The sequence below is a fragment of the Indicator indicator genome, chromosome 16 (assembly GCF_027791375.1).
Source record: "Indicator indicator isolate 239-I01 chromosome 16, UM_Iind_1.1, whole genome shotgun sequence".
In the NCBI taxonomy this organism is placed as follows: domain Eukaryota; kingdom Metazoa; phylum Chordata; class Aves; order Piciformes; family Indicatoridae; genus Indicator; species Indicator indicator.
The window spans coordinates 4,595,152-4,616,357 of NC_072025.1; the positions used below are offsets into that span (position 1 = coordinate 4,595,152).

The window sequence follows — 21,206 nt, forward strand, 5'->3', positions numbered from 1 at the left end:
CTTGAATACTATTTACACACTGTATTTCTTAAAAAAATACAATAAATTAGGGTATCAAAGAAAAAAAAAAATAGTTGCTCCAAAAGCACTCCAGACATCTAAATCCTTGCTACTGGCCAGTTCAAATGTTCTTCTTCCCTCACCCTCTACAAGGTTAAGGAGTCATTTCCAAGCCCAAATCACTAGCAGTTATAGGCAAATGGTGCCCTAATGTTATCTGAAAGCTTCAGTGCATTTTCCTTCTCCAGCAGAATTCAATGTTCCTGTTTAACTGGACTGTTATTTTTCCAGAGGCCATGAACTGACACACCAGCCTGTGCTACAGGAATTACAACATTCTCTACTACACCACATTTGCTGTTTCTGCATCGTTTGTGACAGCCATCCTGAATTAAAAAATAAAGCAGGAACTGCTGAATCTGCAACACATTTCTTGTCGGTATGTACATGAGATGGGACAGTTACTGTTGCCAGATGCTTTCTGTGATAATCACATTTCTCATCAGTATTAAGACTCTACCCTTGTTTGAAACCTCCCGTGTCTGAAACACCAGGAAATCATTTCCCAAGCAGAAAGCAGATTAGTCAAAAGTTATCTGATAGATAGAATCACAGGTCTTACAACTATTATTCTCAGTATGTTCAAGATGCTTGTTTGCACTGCTACATATTTTGCTGAGAATATTTCATTGCACAAGTAACACTGTCTCATGGAATACTGGAGCATAAATCATACAGTATCAGCACCTGCAATCTTTTTCAGGCAGCTATGTAGAGCCAGGCAAGTCAAGCCACTCATTTAATTTTCTCTGTTGTGAAGTGTTCAAAACATCTAAAGGGGGGCGGGGGAAAGGGTGACCACCAGCATTTGGCTGGTCCAAAGCTTGGAAAAGGAGATGAACACAATGAGATGTCTCTACAGAAAGATATGGTAAGGTCTGGGAAAAAAAGTTAATACCTTTATTCCTGTCCTGTTTTCTCCATTCCCTCCATCCTCTTCCTGAGAAGTTTGTCACCTGAATTGAAATGAATCTTTGCAGCTAGGACCCAACACATTGTAAGCTTCTCTCACTTCCTTTTGAACATAACAGCACTCCAAGATACACAAGCACTCCCAGAGCAATTTGCTTGTACAACACAGTGGCTGTGCCTCAAAAAGGTGTCTCCCTGCCTCCAGCAGCACATCTGCACCTTCTCCGTTGCAGTGGCACCAGACAGCACACAACCACACAGCAGCTTACAAGCTTCATGGCAGAGCAATTTCTGAGGTGCTTCAGCATATTGAACACCAATTTAACTATAAAGGAGGAGGCAGTAACGTGCAGATGAGAGCAGGGACCCCCCAGTAGCAGTCTAGACTTCAGGGTTAGCTTAATGCAACTGCCAAACTGCAGTCTCATTTTTATAGCTGTTATTTTACTTGACATCACCTTCTGTGATCTGCAGATGGTGGCAGAGTGAGAAGCTGATCCCTCCTCTATAGCCTTTCTTCCTTACTGCTGTTTTTCCTCCAAAGGAATTAATTGCATACCCTTGATCCTTATACCATAGATCACCATCACCATTCTCCTGTCATGGGATAATTTGGGGTGAAAGGCACACGTGAAAATCATCCTACCCAACCCTCTGCTCTAAGCAAGGCCCAGCATGATCTGCGCCAGGTATTAATAATTTAAGTGTATTTCCAGGCTAACTTCACATGCCTGGCCAACGCAAAATGAATGATTAAGACACAGACCATGCTGCTGCTGAAGAAAAGTGGGCTATCAGTGTACTAAGATTCCTTGGAATACAAACTGCCTAAAGCAGAACTAAACAGACATTAATCCCCAGGGTACTGCATTAAAGGAACAATGTTGTGTCGGTGTGAGCTGAAATTCCCCCCCCACCAACAATAACCAGGCTAGCTCAGTCTGGAAGCAAATGAAAAGCTGTATTTACAAGCAGAGTCTAAAATCTACAATGAAATGCAATGAATATGTACAAATATACAAAATTCACAACATTCATAAATATATATAATCAACAGAAAAGCACAACCGATCTCCCTTTGCTTCCCCCCAAGGGGACCCTCCCAAAGGGGCCTCTCTCTCCCAGGAGCTTCCCCCCCAGACCCCCCTGGACAGAGAAGCAGAGTTTAGTTAGAGCAGAAAGTTGTTAACTTAGCTGCCAAGGTCAGTGTGTTATCTTCAGCCAGAAGAGAAGAAGAAACAGCAGCCAGACAGCCCAGCAACTGCCCCCACTGCCGAACGCAGAATGTGCCGAATGCCTACTTTGTTTTGGGTAATAGTTCTTAAACATTTCTATCTATCCAATGGAAGTGTTTAGAACAATCGTTATTTTGCTTTCTTACACCCAAATAGTGACTTATTTACATTCTTTCACTTTCTCTGTTCTGAACTTTGCAAGGAAAATTAAAAAGACAGTTTCAAACCATCACAAATGTAAATAGCCTGCATAAGGGAAATAATAAAGTGACTAAATACTCCGACAAACATGTACACTGACATTGGCTGTAATGGATATAAAAATTACAGAATGTTAAAAATCATTAGTTAGTGCTTCAGGAATTCTGGTAAGTTGGTAGTTCTTACAGACTCCATCATGATGGTTTAGAATGCAAAATTCTTAGAATTTTGTTTCCTTTGTTAACACCTTAGAAATGTGAAGTTATTCTACGTGTGTTCATATATAAATGTACATGTGGGTATATAAATACAGTGTGTATATATATATATGAAATGAAATCTTAGCCTACAACTGTAGGAAGCTGCTGAAGGAAGATACAAGAGGAAATAGAGCAAAGAGTGGGACCATGACCTAGCTATTAGAGTGGGACCTAGCTGTGACAGTAACTGGCCTCATACACGTTCAGTATCCTTGGGCAGCTTCAGAAAGTAAAGCAAAGCTGCTTCTTGCATTTCATCTCTGACCCCTAACACATAATTAGTTGCTGCTGCTTTGGTAGCTTTCAGGAAAGAATGTTGGCTCTTGGAATGCCATCATGTGGGACTAAATCTAAATTCCCAATACAGCAGCAGTGTGCTTTGGGAGAGCAGCTTATCTAAGCTGTACACACACTTATGCCAGGAGTCCTATACTTTTGCCATCTTCTATGCAAACTGAACATGCTCTCAAGGTTCGGAGAGTGTGAGAAATAAAGCTACCCATCTGAATTTAAGCCTATTTCACTCATGTCTTTAAAGCACCAGCCTCCAAAATCATCTGTATTTAATGACCCACAACTTAAAGTCATAGCCATGTTTGGGAGGATACATATTCTCAAGGACACCAAGTTTTTGCCTTCATAATTAATCTGTGCAAAGGAAACTCTAGAAAAGCTGTTCTGTAGTTTTAAGTTCTCATGCATTTCACTGCTTAATTATTTTTCTGAGTAGTTTAAACCATGCAATTACTTGGGCTAAAATGTAAATGCTTACTCTTTAAAAGAAGTTAAGTCATCTTTTCTTCCTCACCCCAAATGTTCTGGATTACTTTTGGTTCATAGGTTCTTAGAAGAGAAGCTGCTGTTCACAAAGCCCCTCGACCCCCAAAATGAACTAATTCAATTGCTTGCTAACAGTCAAAAGCCAAATAAACACCCAAACCAACCAAAACACTTGCTCACCAGAGTATTGCTCTTCTTAATATCTTCTAAACGCTCTAAGACTGAAGTCAGGTTTGGGTCATCTGATTCTACAAACCATATTGGTGATGAAGAGGGGTAAGACTCCTGTAAAAAAAACAAACCAAACACAACCAAACAAATTAGAAAACACATAAAGCTTTTAAAACTCATTCACCCCCAAAATTTCACAACACAGTAGTAACACCCCCTTTTATCTTACTCTAAGTCAGGTAACACAGAAGCTTTTAACACCGCAAGTTTTAAGCGATGCAAGAGAATGAAAGAAACCCAGCTAACTACGTTTTCTAGTATTTCATCCTGTTTCCATCTTGATCAGACAAAGGACATGCATAAGAAACAGTGCTGGAAAGTTTAAAACCCTGGGGTTGGTTGGAGCAGGAGGGGGAACTTTAGAAACGCACAACAGGTGATCATTACATTTGGTAATCACGAGTAGGACACATCAAAGAATAAAACCTTATCAATGCTCATTTTTCATAAGAGGTATAGATTCTTCCAAATATGAGCAAAAACTTTTGAGTCTTCACACTTCCTCAGATAGGATTATTCGAAAGCATTCTACTGCTGGCTCTCAAACCGAAGAAACGCAGCTTAAATCTCCTGCCTTGGAAGACAAGTCAATAAGCACATCAAAATGCCAAAAATAAGCAAAGTTATCTTTGTACCAAAGCTCACAGAGGTCTTTCCATGGCTGAAAGATTTCTCAGTATATTGCAGAGAGTGCTATCCAGAAATCTTACCAGGTAACTTTCTTCCCCCAGTATAGTCCTACAGTTACTAAGCAGTTGCCAAAACATCCTAGCAACAGATCAAGTAGGTTCACAGGAATGAGTATTCAATCTTCCAGGAGGAGGCATGGTCGGGGCACATACAACAAATGGAACAGATGCAGCCCACAACTGCTCATACAATACACAGTCAGATTTTTCTTTCGCTACAACTGCCACAGCATGCAGCTCTTCAAAAGGTGCTGAAAGACTCCTGCTACAGAAAGGTAAACAGAAGTCTGTTGCCTCTAGATTAGATGTTTCAAAAAGCAATTCCACTTTTTACTAACACAGGTTTGGTAACATTGTAAGAATGGAGGAAACACCGTAGCCAATTGGTGAGAAAGTGTCCCCTCATGTTACTGGCACATTTGGAGTTTCGTTTCTTGCAATTTGTGGTTTTCTTCACTTCCCACACATTCAATTCAATTCTAGTAGCTGAGGACAAATTGCCGAACCTCAGTTCGGATATTCAGACATTATCTTCATATCCTCAGGTCATACAGCATAATATGAGGCAATTTTAATTCATTATCCTCATTGCAACTTGAAAGGAAAAATGTGTATTTCTCATTCGAGAGGCAATAAATCATGTTTCATGCTTCAGCACTTAAGAGCCAAGGTTCCTACTGCTACTCTAATAGGTGACTCCAAAATGTGCACCATGCTTAAAATTTACACTCTCTCTTGATCTTTTATTTTCTGTTTTATAGTTTGAGACAGCATCAAGTAGTTTCACAAAAGGCAGACATACCTGTCTTGTCAGTGTTACCATCTGGTCTTAAGTGTTTCTCAAGTAAACCTAGCCTTAGCAAGCTCTCAAAATACAACTTTAGACCTTCTAACTTAAACTAGCTTGTCTTTTCAAACATACTGGGTTTATCAGAATACAAAACACAATACCATTTGAAAAAAAATACAAGAATGTTAGAATTGGCTTTTAATAACATAAAGCTTACTTCCTGACTGACCTTTGAGCTGAATTATTGAAGTTCATAAAAGAATCCATACGACTAGATAAAGGACCAGCAAAACAGAGTATCACAGCACAGCTCCCACCCAGCAGCATACTCCAGGAAACTTTTAGTGCTTGAGGTCTAGAATTCCCACCTCTAAACTGAAACCTCTGCGTACATTTACCCTTAAACAAGCTCAGTCCCTCTGCAAGTTTTGTTGTTTGGATTTATTTTAAATCACAGCTAAAAATACCTCAGAGGAATACATGATTTTCCTAGTATCATGATGCAAAGAAACTGTGTATCTTGGTCAGCTTCACTTTGAAGTACATCACGCACAAACCAAAGACCTTGGAATATCTGTTCTTAACTAAGGTCCAACATCTCAAACGTCTATTAATAAAGTCCAGTGTTCAGCTTACTAAGATTTTAAGAGTCAGGATGGCAAACAGATGGGTAGCTACATCTTTAAACACTTTCTTTACCAAATGCTGCACCTTGGAAAAGTGTATTTTCTCCTCAGCTTCACTTAAGACACATTTGAAAGATTAAACACTATCACTGCTGGAGAATCAAGGCTGAACTTCCAGCTGTCACCAGGTTCCCAAACTAGTACTATTCATCAAATATATTCCAGGTTTTGTAGTGGTAACATCTCACCCATTTTTAGTAACATGCAACCTACCTCAAGTCTTCTGCAATAGTACAATATTTGTACCTCAAGACTGTCATACAGCACAGTGGTTCTTCATGCACAGTGGGGAGCATCAGAAAGAAGATATTGCTAATCATGGCCCTATTGCCTGAAGACTTGTTTCAATCAGCTAGTTTTCAGATCTGAACTTCTCTGGCTGGCTCATTAGGCTAACAGACAGCAGTAGGGTAAACGCTACTACTATGACTTTAGATGACACCAACATTCCCATCAGAACATGCGAAGAACAAGCAAAAATCCCTCCCAGACTCACTGGGCCACTGGCTTCTTAAAACCCTCAGTCTCATTAGGTTTTAAAAAATTCTCCAGATACAGTCAACATTTGGCCTTTGTATGCACATTCTCTTAATAGGTATTTTGGGCTTTTTCTCCTTTCTCCTTTCATAAAGATTTAATGAGCAATGTCAAAGTAGGACTTTTGTTGGTTGCAATTAGTATCTATTCCAGTCTGGGGGGCCTATACAAAAACCTCCTCCAAAGAACTCGCAGCAAATCCTTCATCAGACAGGGACATGACTGACAGTGCTATTGCTTGATTATCAAATCTGTGCTGTTTGTTTAGATACAGTACAGTGGCTACCTGAAAGTGCTGATGCCTTCTGCATTTAGTGACACTCCTTCCTCATTCTTTGCTCTCATTGCAATTAATTCTATTTTTTGCAATGACATCAACTCCTGCTGCACATGAGAAAATACACTACAATTTGATACTGCCTGTGCTACTAGTGTATAGCATATATGAATTACTATATCATAAAAATTATTAAATATTCAATTTTGGGGTCTGCTTTAAGCTTTTGAAACATGGGAACAATGCTTTTGATCAGTAAGGCTTTTCTTAAACACTGTGCAAGCACGCCCACTCATCTCCATTGGAAAAGATTGAAAATTGTAGGACTTCCTAATATGGATATGGAATATGGAATACTTAATTGCATATTCCAAATTTTTTCAAACAGATGCTTAATAATATAAACTCAAGCTTCCAGTTTGTTGCAGTACTTTAATTCTTCAGACTTAGCTGTAAATACATTTAACTTACAAACAGCACTAGGTTTCTCTGGATCTGTAAGTAATCCATATTTTTGGAACAGCTGAGTTTCACGTGGATATGAGTCACTATCTTTTGAAATACAAAATTCACGCACATGCTCCAAACATTCTGATCCTGAGATGCAAACAAGCTCATGTGTTTGTAACAGCACAGCACGCAATGAAAAGCTAAGCTTGTAGTTTGTAAGGTCAAACTACTGCACTTTACACAAGCTAATTGTGTTAAGAGAATTAAGTCAGCTTTTGCTTCCGTATTTGCATTCTGTAGAGAAAAGAGATGGATTTGAGTCATGCGAGGAATGCAAGCTTCCCAAATATGAAGACAAAATGACAGGAACCCTAGAATAGTAGTTATTTTACTATTGATTCTCAGCACTAACCACCCCCCCATTATTTGGGGCCTTTTATACACAGCTGACAGTTTAGATGCATAGGTACCACCCATCTTAAGTGTTTGAGATCTTTTATGTAACCACTCTTACATGACTTTTTCCAGGGGGGGAGGGGAGGGGTCTGTGGAAATCGGCACAAGAGGCAGAGGCTAGAGAGCTTAGGTTTGGGCAGCTTTCACAAGCCAGCGCATGCTGTACAGCTTGGAAAACTAACGCAATTGCTCACTAAGACACGCTGAGATGACATCACATCTAGCATGTACTGAGGCCCTGAGGACAAAGGCTGAATGTTTACAGCCAGCCAGATACAATTACAATTCATGGGATCATCACTTCTAGAGAGCCTTTGTATTAACTAACATCATGGCAGATTGGGAGCTTTGTCAACACAAACACTGCTGTTAATAGAATGCAGCAAAAGAATGTAGCCTACTAATAAATATACAAAATACAAAGAGAATAAAGCCCAGCATTCCGGCCACTGGAACAATTTCAGAACATACCAAATCACTTAGGAACACCACAGTGTAATACAAGAACACACAATCTCACTGTTCAGACATACTGCTGCATCCTCTCTAAGAGGCTCTACTGTGTTTTACCAACAATTCAGCTTACTTAAAAAAAGGGAAAACCAAAACATGACAGAAAATAGCAGGGACATAAAAACAGCTTTTCCTGTGTAGAGATCTATTATCAAAGTATATCCTATCTAAGCTTTCTCATCCTTAACAATAAGACTGTTATACTTGCAACGTTGTTATAATCTTTATCCTGCTCCATAAAGCTACTGTGACACAAACTAGATGTTAGCAAGATATTTTTTACAACAAGCTAGATTACTACAATACTGTTGAAATAATGAAGCTGCTAAGTTAAAACAGCCCATCTTGCCCACGTTCCCAAGATTAGTGTAACCTGCACACAGTTTGCTATGAGGTAAGAGGAACCACATCTCCTTGTACCCCATAGAGCCATTTTATTGCCACCAAACATATGAGAAAACACATTTAAGCACACATCACCAGCACTAGGGTTAAAGAAAAAAAAATTACATATTGACAGTTCTTAATTCTCTTGAATTTCCAGATCATCTTGGATTTAAAACCCATTCATTTCCCCTCTCAAAATTCCTCAGCATGCTAGTTAAAATCCAACCAATTTTATTTATTTTCTGTTTCTAAGCTTTTCAAAAACTCAATTCTGGACAGAACCTAGCTCTGTTCTTTTTACACCAGCTACAACTAAGACCTGTAACAGCACTTCTAATTTATTCTCTCAGTACTAAAAATTTTTGTTGACGCCCCTTTACTTCCAAATAACATAACATCAAACTCACAGATCTTTCGAAGAGCTTAATAGCTTTGAGAAGGCTAGGAAGAGATCATTCTAACTCACATAAATCTTGGTAATGAAGTAAGTAAATCCTGATGTAACAAGACATTTCAGAGGGCTAATACAGTCTTTTCAAGGTGAATACATTTGCAGCTACAAACACACATCAACTAACTGATCTCAAATAATAGACAGCTTTCTCACAGCAGACATCTTGATGCTACCAAGTTTGCTTGAATCAAACAGCAGAATTAGTTTTTGTTTAATAAAATAAAGTCTCACTTGATTAGGGATCATCATCCTATGCAAACATTAGAAAACTACTGAAAATGAAACTATGCAGTTAGCTATAATTTAATTCATATGATTTGGGATTGTTGGTCAACCATGTTAATAAATCTCACCTGTGTCAATCAACCTTTTGAGATAACAACTCCACAAAAATAATATTAACAAAAATATCAGCACTTGAGAATATATTCTTAAAGCTAATGTTTATCTCGATGACCACAAAACACTAGTACTAGCAGTTTCTTTGGATTATTAGTTGTGATTGCACAACTGAGACTGCTGCTTATTATTAGGGGCCAAACTTCCCAAAGTCAGCTTAAAACAGAAGAAACCACTAGGTGCTTCCAGTGTCTATGAACTCTACAAGCCAGGAACCTTTAAAAGTCAGACTGTCACCTGCCCTGCCATCCCATTCCTTATAATTACAAGATAGCATGAAAAGTCACTTTGAACTAAAAGCTTATGGGAAATGACCCAACTAAAAACTTCCCAGAAAACTCAAGTTACTAAAACTCCCAAAATTTTAATTTTCATACATCCAGACATCATAATTTGCTCTGCTATACAGACTGAATGAATTATTAAATATTACAATACTTAATTCCCAAGTTCAAGCAAAAATTTTCACATTTACATGTGAGAATACTGTTGTTTCTTTAAGAATCTAGCAGTTGGGTGATGCAGAGTTCTAAAAGATAAGTGTACACAATGGAGAGGTTAAAATTGAAATTTTATCTTCGGGGTAGGGAGGAAGCAAAATGAATTTTCCCCATCTCTACTGGACAAGTGGGAAACAAACCTGCTTTTCCTTTTGAATTTTAGGACAGTCGTATACAAAACTGTTAACAGCTCAATGTATGTAAACAGAAGGACATCTTTTATTTCCTAGAGTTCAGTCAAACAGAAATTTTTAGCTGTTTCCATGCCACAGAAAGCAAGCTTGTACAAGTTTTTTCTCATGCTCTTCCTGAAGCCAAAGCCTGATCTGCTGGGTTCAATGAGAACATTTGTAACAACTCCCACATTTAGTAAGGCATCAAGTTCAACTGATAAAGACACATGCATCTCTTTTAAACACAAAAGAACTGCAATTCTACCCTCACCTTTCATGACTGTCTTGACAGCTACAGCCTATACAAGACAATGCCAGATGAAGTAACACGCTTTAGTCAGAGCCCAGAAGATTGCAAGAGCTTAATCATCTTGCACCTTTACAGGAGGTAGGTGAAAGAATCCAATAATCCCGGTCTAATATGCTCATCACTACAGAGCTGAATACCTTCAGGAGAACATTAAAACAACACATCTAACAGGGTCATGACTTTCCTCTCATCAACTCTTCAGGGAACAAAGCAAGTGTGGAGGAGTATCTTGTTTTAGAATTAAATACAGCCTTCTCCGAGAAGGTAAGGTCAAAGGCATATGCCTCCTGAAACAAAGGCCATAACAAGCCACAACTCCATAGGTACGTGTACAATTCACTCTACAATCACAAGTAGTCCCAAACAAAAATACAGTTTTCTGTACAAAAAACGTTCTACTGATTTCAAGAATCTACCACACAAAAGTAAACACAAGGAAATGTTCTATGTTGAGAGCATACAGACCAGTTGCGGACAACACTTTTTACAACAGACATCCTCTTGGGCAGAGCAAAGAGTTCTCCTCCTGTCAGATGAGGCCTTTTTAGACACACATGCAGTGGTCTACACTTGGTACCTTCTGTATGAGTGCACAAGGACTAGAACACGTTCTTAAACAAAAAGCCTAGACTTTCAGACTTTTTGTAATATATAGATTGTAACATCTGCAAGAGCCAATATTCACAAGACTGTGACCACAGCATAAATACCTATTTCAATGGCAATTCACCCATGTAACAATTACTCAAAAACCCAAAAAAGCTTGTAATTTGCAGCTTTATCGGCACAAAATCATTTGTTCAACCCACGCTCATACAATTCTCTTGAAAATAGGCAATCTTTAACTTCTTTACATTGGATACATCAACAGCAGAAAACATTTTTAAAGAAAAAAAAAAATCCTGAAAATGCTGCTTTCAAACAGGCAGACACACGAGGCCAATAAATTCAATATTTGTGAAATAACCTGTGCTACTTCTGTGTTTTACTTCCATGTCTCTATCCAGGTACACATTGGAATCTCTCACTGCTCAAACACCATTACCTTGAGGCATCAGAATTCTTACATTTAAGTTCTTTCAGTCAAGTTTTTACAGACATTCATGCTTCAAACTATTTACTCTACATGAAATGTCCCAGTTACTGATTCCAATAGGCAAAAAAGTACACCTGGCACTTGGAAAAAGAGGTTTATCAGACGCACTTATTAGTTGCCACAACCTCATCCACTCCCTTACCAACCAAAAGGCAGCAGGCTACCTGTTTGTCCAGCATAACACAACTACACGGAATTAAAACAGGAACTCTCAGAATAAAAAACAAAAAAGGTACTTTTCAGATAAAACAGCTACTGTTTTTTGCTGGGAAGCAACATTTTATTTTCTATGTCATCACCATAACACAGCATTGTCATCTGCGCACTCAAATCCACAGAAAAGAAATGCTCTTAATGCTTTTGCATGGACCCAAAGTAAAATTCACCAAATGTTTATGTACTGCTGCTCGAACAAAACTCTCAAACACTAAGCATGATTTAGCTTAATAGCATAGCAAAGTGACAGTTGTTCAAGAGCAGCATATAGTCTCTGAAAATGAAAGCTGTTAAGGGCCAATCCAGTTAAGCAAACTAAGGAACATTCCCTTGCCAATACTCTCAACAGCAGCAAATAAAGTTACAGAGCGTCCACACTGAAAACTGAACCAAGAATGCAGCATTGCTGGAGCCTAAGTGATTTGCTTATTAGGAAGAAGGTTGCAAAGCTGAGATGAGAATCAATCCACATTTTTACCAGAGCACTCCACAGTAGTCAGACTGACCTGTCTTGCTCCTCAAACAGCAAACCCACTGTGTGCTTGTAATCATCTTGACAGTTGTCAGGGAATAGCTGTTTTAAGGCCCTCAGCCACAAGAGGTTCTCTTCTTTAACGCATACATTAATTATACACACCGAAGCCAGCAATGGCTTATCTAATGAGCACCTAGACATGCACTAAAGAGAAAGGTATTTTGGTATCTGCTTCTCCAATGCTCTTTACCAGTAGCACAGCATCTTACATGCCCAAATTCCTGAAGGAAGTCTCGTTACTTGAAAAATATCAACTCATTCTAATCATCAAGACTTCTTAATTACCTATTTATGCAACTACACAGACAACTACATTCAAAAAAATTATCATCAGCATTAGTGTCACAAAGACATAGCAACAAGAAATGGCTTCTAATATAGCCAGAACTGAAGAAGTGGTTGTCACTTAAGCTGCAACATCACTGTCTTACTAACTTGGAAAAATTTCCTACTAGATAGACCTGCTCTTGCCTTCATCACTTCAACACTGACTCCACAGCATGCAAAGTGATGCCACTTCTGCTGTCACACAAAAATCTGGTTTTCCCCTTCCTCCTCTTCATTATCTTAACCTCCAGGAATGTACATGTTTCAAGTATTCAAATCACTCACCCCTTCCTCCTTCCAAAAGCACTGTGCTCCTTCTCCCTAAGAACATCTTTTCTCTTTTCTTTCTTCTGCCCTTACAGATGCACATGCCCCAGATGCACCTGCAGAGAAGTTTTTTTTCCTTCTCACCCACTGCCAATAGAAGTCCTGTAACTCCACTGCTCATACACCCAAAGAGCACTCCAGTCACCACCTGTCAGGTTCCCAAGCTCTTCCCTCACACATAGCCACCTGTCCTGACTGCTGCTCAGTCACCAGCTTTCAGATTAGAGCCATTTAGATAGAACTTTGTCCCCACACACAAAATTTCAGTACCATGGAGTTCAAGCAATGTTTATCATTAGTAAGTTAAATGCCACACACTCACCACTATTATTTCCTACTTCAAAAATTCAAGGAAGCCTGTGGTATTGTGAACACCAGTGCAAGGGAGCACTTCAATTTTTTTCTAGTGCCACTATACAAGTTCTGACAGAGGTTATGTGTCTGTCTTTCTGAATGCACACTGAAGAAACTGCTGCAAGATCTGCAACTGAATTGAACTCTTTCTCTCAGAGGGATTAAAAACTTAAGATATCTGGGAGAAAGGAGAATACAGTCCAAACTACATTTAAAGAAACCATGCACTAACTGCTCTAACAGTGCATTTAATACACAAGAATGCATGAGATAAAGAAACAAAACACATAAGGTGATTATCTTAATACCACACTGAAGTTAAAGCTGGAAGCAAGAAATCAGTAAGACATGCATTAGGTGGCATCCTTGTTTCCAGCAAAGATCAGCTGAGAACTATTCTGATCATACCAGCTTTAATTGTACTCAACAGAGGCAGGTTGATATAAGAGTTAAACATTAAACAGCCTCTCCTTACTGCAATAATTCATTTAATTCCAGTCGTCTTCTATGAGCTAGTGACAGGTCATTTTCACTTCTCCTACAGACCTCACAGCTGAAGAAACACAGTAGAATGCTTATTAAGCCATAAACTATCATCTTTTAAAAATGGCATATTACTATAGTCTAAAGAAAAAAACAAGTATCAACTTCAGCCAGAAATTCAGGGGTTTATAACCTTTCAAAACCACATAAAGGCAAACCATCTGTCAGCACTGAACAGCAGTTCACACCAAGGCATAGATAAAAATCATAGTTATTTCTGTTCATTAGCTTCTATAAAATGTTTGCCCCTACACAGAAGTTTTGCCTGTTTTAAAACTAACAAACAAGCAATTTAGAAAACCATCTCGATCTTTGTATCTTCCATTCCCCAAAAGGATTTTACAAATAAACTACTTCTGTTAGTCTGGTCCAGTTTCTCTGTACCAAATCAGACACTGGCCCACCAGCCTGCTGTCAGCTCAGCACAGGAGGGATCGACCCCAGCACTGCTGAAGATTCTGACAGTGCTTGGCAGGCAGCTCTGTGCCAGCAGTGCTGGCCTCAGCAGCCTTCCCCCTGCACTCACTCCACTGCCCTCTATTTTGTCAGCACAGCTGTTTGTGCAGCCACACAGTGAACCAGACTGGGAAACGATCCAGATTAACAACAACCCAGGAAAGAATTTTTACATGCCAGCTAGGTCCTTAGTCCAGTAAACTCAATTTTGGCCATCTCACAAGGTACGTGGCCTTTGCTGGTCTGCAAGCAACAGCAGAATTACTGAGTGCACAGGACACAATCCTAGTTTGTCTTCCTAGCAATCATAATTTTAATTGATGTTGAGGATATCAGCAAGTCACACAGGGTATCCCCTGGCATAAAACAGAGAAAACACCTGCAGATTCATTAGAGTATGAGCAAGTCTGACAGAATGAAGTTACTCTTTTTTGGAAAGACATGTGACCAACTTGATGAATAAATTCTGATTTTACAGAGTTCCATTGTAGACAGACTGCCACAATGAAATTGTAAGCACAACCTTATTTTCCAGAAAACACTTTTTACACTACTTCCTTATTTTTCTCATTTCATTCATAAAAAGCTTTGACAGAAAAGCTAAATATCTCCCCACCGCCTAAAATAAACTAAATAAATATAAATCTAGAACAGCAGTACATAAGAAAGGTCTCTAGTAAAGCCAAGACCACCACTCCAATCTAGCACATAGTAAATACCATTGGCAACAAAAGTCAAAGGCAACCCTCACATACCATCAAATGCCTGTTATGTAGTAGCCCTACTCAAAGTCTCTTAAAACTTAGTTAAGTTGAAGAAATACATGGAAATTACCAAGCACCTTCTAGTCTTTTACAAAAGCCTCCTGAATAGTTAACACAAGAAAGCACGCTGAGTAAAAAGTTAATTCTTTTTATAAAACTTCTCTTAATTAACCAAAGTTCAGGAAGAGTTCTTTTGAGCAACACAACAGTCACCATCCTGAAATTACTGTATCATCAATTCACATGAGTAATCCATTTGAACTAAGTACAATTTCCCATCCATTAAAAGCTCAGCATAAGCCAGCACTTGTATTTGAGGCCCACCATTGGTATTTTCTAGGATATTCTAGGAGTACATCACATTTCATTGAGGGGACAGAACTGCCTGGTAAGTCCTGAAATACTGTTTACAGCCTTTCATGTATAACACAGCTAAGCAGTGGTGACACAAAGTAAGGCTCTACCTATGTCACCAGACACAAAAGATGCCTCCTACTCCCTTTTGCAGTACTCTTTTTCCAATTGCACTTTTGGCATAGAAAGAGAAGCTAAAATCCTCACTCTTAATATTTGTTGTTGGCCTAATTTATGTTTGCTAAACAAAACAAGGCCAAACTTCTCAATTTCTACTGCAGAAATTATGTTTGGTAATAGCTACATGAGTGGCTTTTTAAAAACTGCCAAGTATACCCAACTCTAGTTAGAAAAATATTCTCAAGATAAAGTTGTGGATAAAGCTTTTATTTAGTGCTGGTATCCATATGCTGCAAGATAAGGTTCTCAACCTCACCAGGAAATGTCCAGTGATCTAAAAAAAGCACACATATATAATGTGGTTTGAACTGATTCATTCATTATGTCAAGTTGTGTACAAATTAATAACTCGTTCCAAAGGTTATCAGCTGTTGAGGCATTAGCTAGGAGTGCATTTAAGATTGAAATCTTATGCCTTTGATGAACTACTGCATGTTCTAATGCACTCACTCCTTGTATATATCCAACTTGTCAAAAGCTTCACAGGTAACAGCTTTTCTGGTTTAGAAAGGAAAATAAAGTTGTCTCCCATCAATTGCAGTTATCTATAGACAGCAACCTTTTCAAGTCTTGAATAGCAGCTTCTAACTCTGATTTACCAGCAGGGTATTCCTCAATAACAACAGAAGATATGTCTTTCCAGCAGAGAAGCAGGAGTATACTGGAGTCAGCCCTATCACCTGAACTGAGTTGTTAATGTAGAAAAGATACCAAAGTATGTCTGGGGCAAAATCTGTTTCCACTCAAAGTTGTGCAAATCTTCCTCTACCTTCAAGCACTACATGAGGACACAACTTCAATAGTAGTTCTGTTTATAGGTGAAGGGGTACTAATATGCAGTTCCTCTCTGAAAAAAAATATATTAAAAAAATACAGTATGTGTTCCAGCAGTCCAAATCAATTCTCCTTCTTGTAATACAAAGGAAAAGAACACAAAAATAAAACTCCAGAATGGAGACACTGCTGCTGGCATAAGAAAATGGGAATGTGAAGGTACACAGCCTGAACAAGTTCAATAATTAGATCCTTCTCAGGAATAAGCAGCAATGTCTCTGACAGGGATGACTCCACCCTAAAGTGCCTCCTTTGAAATAATCTGATTAACCATTTAAGATCCAAAATGGGTCACTAGCAGAAATAATGAAGGACAAACTCAAACCGAGTTTTGCCTGCGACTTTATGAAATAGAAGAGCCATCAAATTAAATATGCCTGGCTCGAATTTCAAGCACTGCTCAGGATTGCAGGTAGACTACTCCCAGGATGCTGCAGCACATATGTAATTTTCACAGTTACACAAACTCATACTGCAGACAATCAGAAAACCACTTCAGTGAAAAATTCCAGGGCAGGCTTCTAATCAAACTGGAACTTAAGTCTAGGAAATCTGTGCAGATCCATGCAGTTCCTAAGCAGACATTCCAGGAGAATGCTGCTTCGTTCCTCTGCCTTCTCTCTCTAGACTAGAGCAATGAAAGAAATCCATTGTGAAGATCAGAGCAACTTAGCTACCAGGTCTCTTTTCAGACTTACTACAGAAGCTGCTGGAAGCTTCCTTCCCTAACAGATTTTCCTCCATCCAGTAACTTAAGTACCTTTACCCACTGCTACACAGCTTTCATGTTAGGTATAATACTCGTGTATCTAAACAGAACTTCAAAATATAAACTTGCTTTTGAGCTCTGTGCTTATTCTTCCTCTTATCAGAATTCTTAAGCATCCAGATGAACAATCTACTGTAAGCTTGAGCTACTGGCTTGATCAGCATTGCAGAGGTTAACCCGGCTAGAAGCAGCAAACAGTTCAAGTCACATGTTTGCACTGCAAATCCAGAACACTAAGATAGTAGCTTCGGATGCAAAGGATAAGTCTCCTCAAAAAAACCATTTACCAACAACTTCATAGCCTTACCAACTTTTGCATGCTGCTATTGCCATTTGAAGTCCTAGTTCCCACAGTACCTGTGGATCCAATGAAGCACAGGAAACAACTTAGACTTTTTCCACTTAAATGTACATACAGAAATATAATTCCACACAATTAGGAGTCAAAAGACAATAGACTCCACTGGAGGACAACGTGGGAATAAATCACTTCTGTCACACAGTTTTAATATTTGTGCCAAACAAATAAGAGATGCCCAGAGGTCAGCTTTCCCTTTTCGGCTCTGCTGTTCACTTGTTTCAAGACAGCCACCTCTGTATCTCAAGTTGCCCTCACCCATTTATTTTTAACAGCTAGGTAAAACGGTCACCTACCTCAAAGGGACAAAAAGTAGTCAACATTGGAAAGCAACAAGCAGACAACTGTGAAACACAAGTTACAAGCACCCTCAGACACAGCCTTTGTCAAAGCAGAAGTCTCAGCTCTAAGATCTGAAAACTCTTTCCTGTTCTTTTTACAAGTTCACATACCACAATTCTAATGGCGTGCAAAACATCTCTTGACCTTTAGGTCAATTAACTGTAATAGCAGATTGCAGACGCCATTTCCTCATTAATACATAAAAACACCAGAAGTGACCTAAGCCTGTTTCTTGCTTACTCAGACACACCTCAACCAATGACCAACCTACAAGTAAGTGGGCATATTTCCTTGCAAGTTTAAGAATTACTATCCAAAGCAGCCACAACAGAAACAGTCTCAGAAGTAGATAGACAACACAGCACAGACCCAAGGCACCCAAAACTTCAGGCCTACTGGCTTAGTTGTCATTTGGCAAAGCAGAAATACCCCATCAAATACAATTGGCAACTGAGGGTGCACAATCATCAAGCTTTTTACTTCACCATTTGGAGAAAGACTTCTGGAATAGATCATACTGTGTGGAAAGCAACTGCCACACTTTTCAGTGGTGAAACACTCTCTGCTGAATAAATAAATATTCAAAGAACCCATTTTCTGATAGGTCACATTTAAAAAACAAGAAAACCCAGTGTCTTGATTATTTTACAATAGAAAACATCTTACAAGCATATACAAGTGTCCCATAAAACAAACATGTCCCACAACCACAAAACTGACTTCTCATGACCATTACCTGTAAAACCTGAAAGATCCTCTTTAGTCTCCTTTAATACAGCTGCTTTAAGACAAGTAAGGATCTGATCAAGATTATTAAATATGCCTGACTTGCATGCACGTTTACACCTTTTAGTACCCAATTATTTACATTTACATGCATATTTCTATCGCTGCACTACGTAAACCTTCGGTAACTGTCATCCTTTATAGGTAAAAGGATGAAAAAAAGCTCTAGAGCTGATCTTGCTCAAATCCCAACGTATTTCCAGCCAGGCAAAATTATCTATGCTCTGCTCTTAGGCTGGGTCTTGACAAGGCATTCAAATTCATTTATAACTACCCAGTCCAATAAAAAATGAACCTCCAGCACTTTCCTGTACATCAGTCACAGACACCACTATATTCAATTCCTTTAGCAACTTTAGGCCCTAAACTTTTAAAAACACAGAGGATTTTTGCCATGGCACACAACACTCAACATTTCATTCGGATTCCCTCCTACTCATTTAAATCAAACAAATCCCAACGAAGAGGGAGAGATGAGAAATCCCAAAGCAAACCACAGGTGGAAGTCATCGAGACTCCACAGGCTGTACATATCAGTATTATGAGAAAACCCTTCAACAAGAGACCAGAGACACTATTTCATCCCTCCACGACGCCAAGAATTAAAAGTTTCCCCGTCCTTCCCCCAACGCGGCCGCCCCCGCTGAGCCTCCCGGGCTGACCGGCATAGGACAAGGCCAGGCCCACTCGGGTCAGGGCGGGCCGCCCCGCTCCAGGCCGCGGCGGTGTGGCGCACTCGGTAAAGCGCTTGCCCTCCGTCTTCCTCCCAGGCTCCCACCTCCCGAGGCAGCGAGAAAAACACTCCCCATATCCCGCCAAGACACTGCTGGGACAGGGAAAGATAGGGCGAACCCACCTACCCTCCACGCCGCTCTTCCACTGCCCCGGGGGACGGCCCCGCTGTAGGGAGCCGGCTCTAGAACTCCCTAACCGCTGCCCCGGGCCCAGCCGCCCTTTGTTCCGGCCCGCGTTCCTCCCCCGCGGCTCCCCGGGGAGAACCCCCCAGAGGGCCTACTGGGCTTTCACCTCGACTGGTAGGAGGCCGAGGACGCGCGCTTCCCAACTTTTATTGTGGCGGCGATGGAGAGGAAACACAGAGCCCTCCGCGGGTGGGAAGCGGGCCCGGGCGCCTCGGCAACCCCCGCGGCCCCAGTGCCCGCGGTGGACGAAGGCCCCGACACCCCCACTGCTGAGTCACCCCCGAAGGGGGGCTGCGCCCCCTCCCCGCGCCCCGCAGACAATGGCGAGGGCGGGCCGTGTCCCGGCCCTCCCCAGCCGTCCCCGGCCCCGCTCGGCCCCCGCACCGTGATGTTGCAGTGGATGGTGAGAGGCGGCGGCGGCTGCGGACTGGAGCCCGGCGGCGGCGGCAGGAGCACAAACTGGCAATGGAGCTCGTCCAGCTTCCAGGAGACGATGCGGAAGCGCTCGTGGTCCTTGTCGAAGATGGACTCGAGGAACTTCAGCTCGGCCTTGAGCCCTGACACCGACATCCTGGCCTCATCTCCGGGCCCGGGCCTGCGCCGCCTCGCCCGCTCTGCCGCCGCCTCCCTCCGCCTCAGCCCGGCCCGACCCTGGCCCCGACCGCGCCTGCGGGGCAGAAGATTGCGAGAGGAGCCGGGGCAGCCCCAGCCGGCTGGAAGACAGCGAGCGCAGTGGCAGCTCTCTTTATATCAGCCTCCTGCACCCACTCGCTCGTTTAAAAGGGCAATAGCGCAGCCTGCTCCCCCTTCTTCTCCACCAGGCTGAGCCAGGCCCTCCAGCCGCCCCGCCCTCGCCCTGCCCTCCTCCCGCTAGGCCGGCCCCGCTCCCGGGACACACGCAGCAGGGCCGGGCCGGCCTCCTGCCCCTCCCTCAGGGCCGCCGCCCGCCTCCCCGTGCCCGCCCCAGCGCTCCAGGTCAGCGCCACGCCCGTCCCGGGCATCGCCAAGCTGCCCCGCGGCCCCCTATGGGCTCTGCCCGCCTGCCTCAGCCCCTGCCCGTGCCTTCCGCTGCCCCGGCTCGGAGCTGCTAGCAGCCCGGCTCCGAACCGAATGGCTGCTCACCCGGCTTTATCCTCCTCTTCTTCTGCTCAGCCCTGTGGGAGGGTATGCGGGGCCTCCTTCCTCACCGCACTTGGATTCTGCTGCGAAAAAGCTGCAGCTTGGATTTGCACTTGTTCTCACAGTGTCCTGTCATTCCTCCAGTGCTCACAGAGATCAGACAGCATAAACCAGAAGTTCCTGTGCCGACATTTCTGACAGATCAATACAAATAAAACCTGGCGTCAATCCTTGCAGGCTGGGAAGCAGTCATACAGAGGCCAATAAAAATTGTTGGTGTTGCATTGTTTGTACAATATTTTACCTCCACAGAAAACACATCATGAAGCATGAAAACAGAGCAAAGTGAATACTTGCTGCATTCAGGGATCAAGAGATGCTGCCTCTACTTCTGTCACTTCCTGACACTGGAAAAATCTTCTTTGCATCTTTATTTGTCTGTCGGTTTTGTCTATAGACAGCAGACAGCTCTTTGGGAACAAGGACCAGCTCTCACATGGCATAAATTACTGCGACACAAGCAATATTATTGCAGAGCAGAGCATCATCCTTATTTCCCAAGCAGCTTTCAATTAATGCAGTACACACATGCACACACACAGAGAACAGGAAATTACCTTTTTTTT

The 21,206-nt window shown here is 41.3% G+C and overlaps 1 protein-coding gene across 2 annotated transcripts in view; it reads right to left on the bottom strand.

Annotated features, from left to right (window-relative positions):
* The window catches only part of UBE2Q2 (ubiquitin conjugating enzyme E2 Q2), a 45,113-nt gene extending 25,082 nt beyond the window's left edge, over nucleotides 1–20,031 (bottom strand). For both annotated transcript variants that reach the window (XM_054387769.1, XM_054387767.1), the window contains exons 1-2: nucleotides 19,846–20,031; nucleotides 3,629–3,733 (exon numbers count right to left, since the gene is read on the bottom strand). In XM_054387769.1, coding sequence (XP_054243744.1) covers nucleotides 3,629–3,733; nucleotides 19,846–20,031 — 291 coding nt within the window. The remainder of the gene's footprint in view (nucleotides 1–3,628; nucleotides 3,734–19,845) is intronic.
* Nucleotides 20,032–21,206: the final 1,175 nt, after the last annotated feature.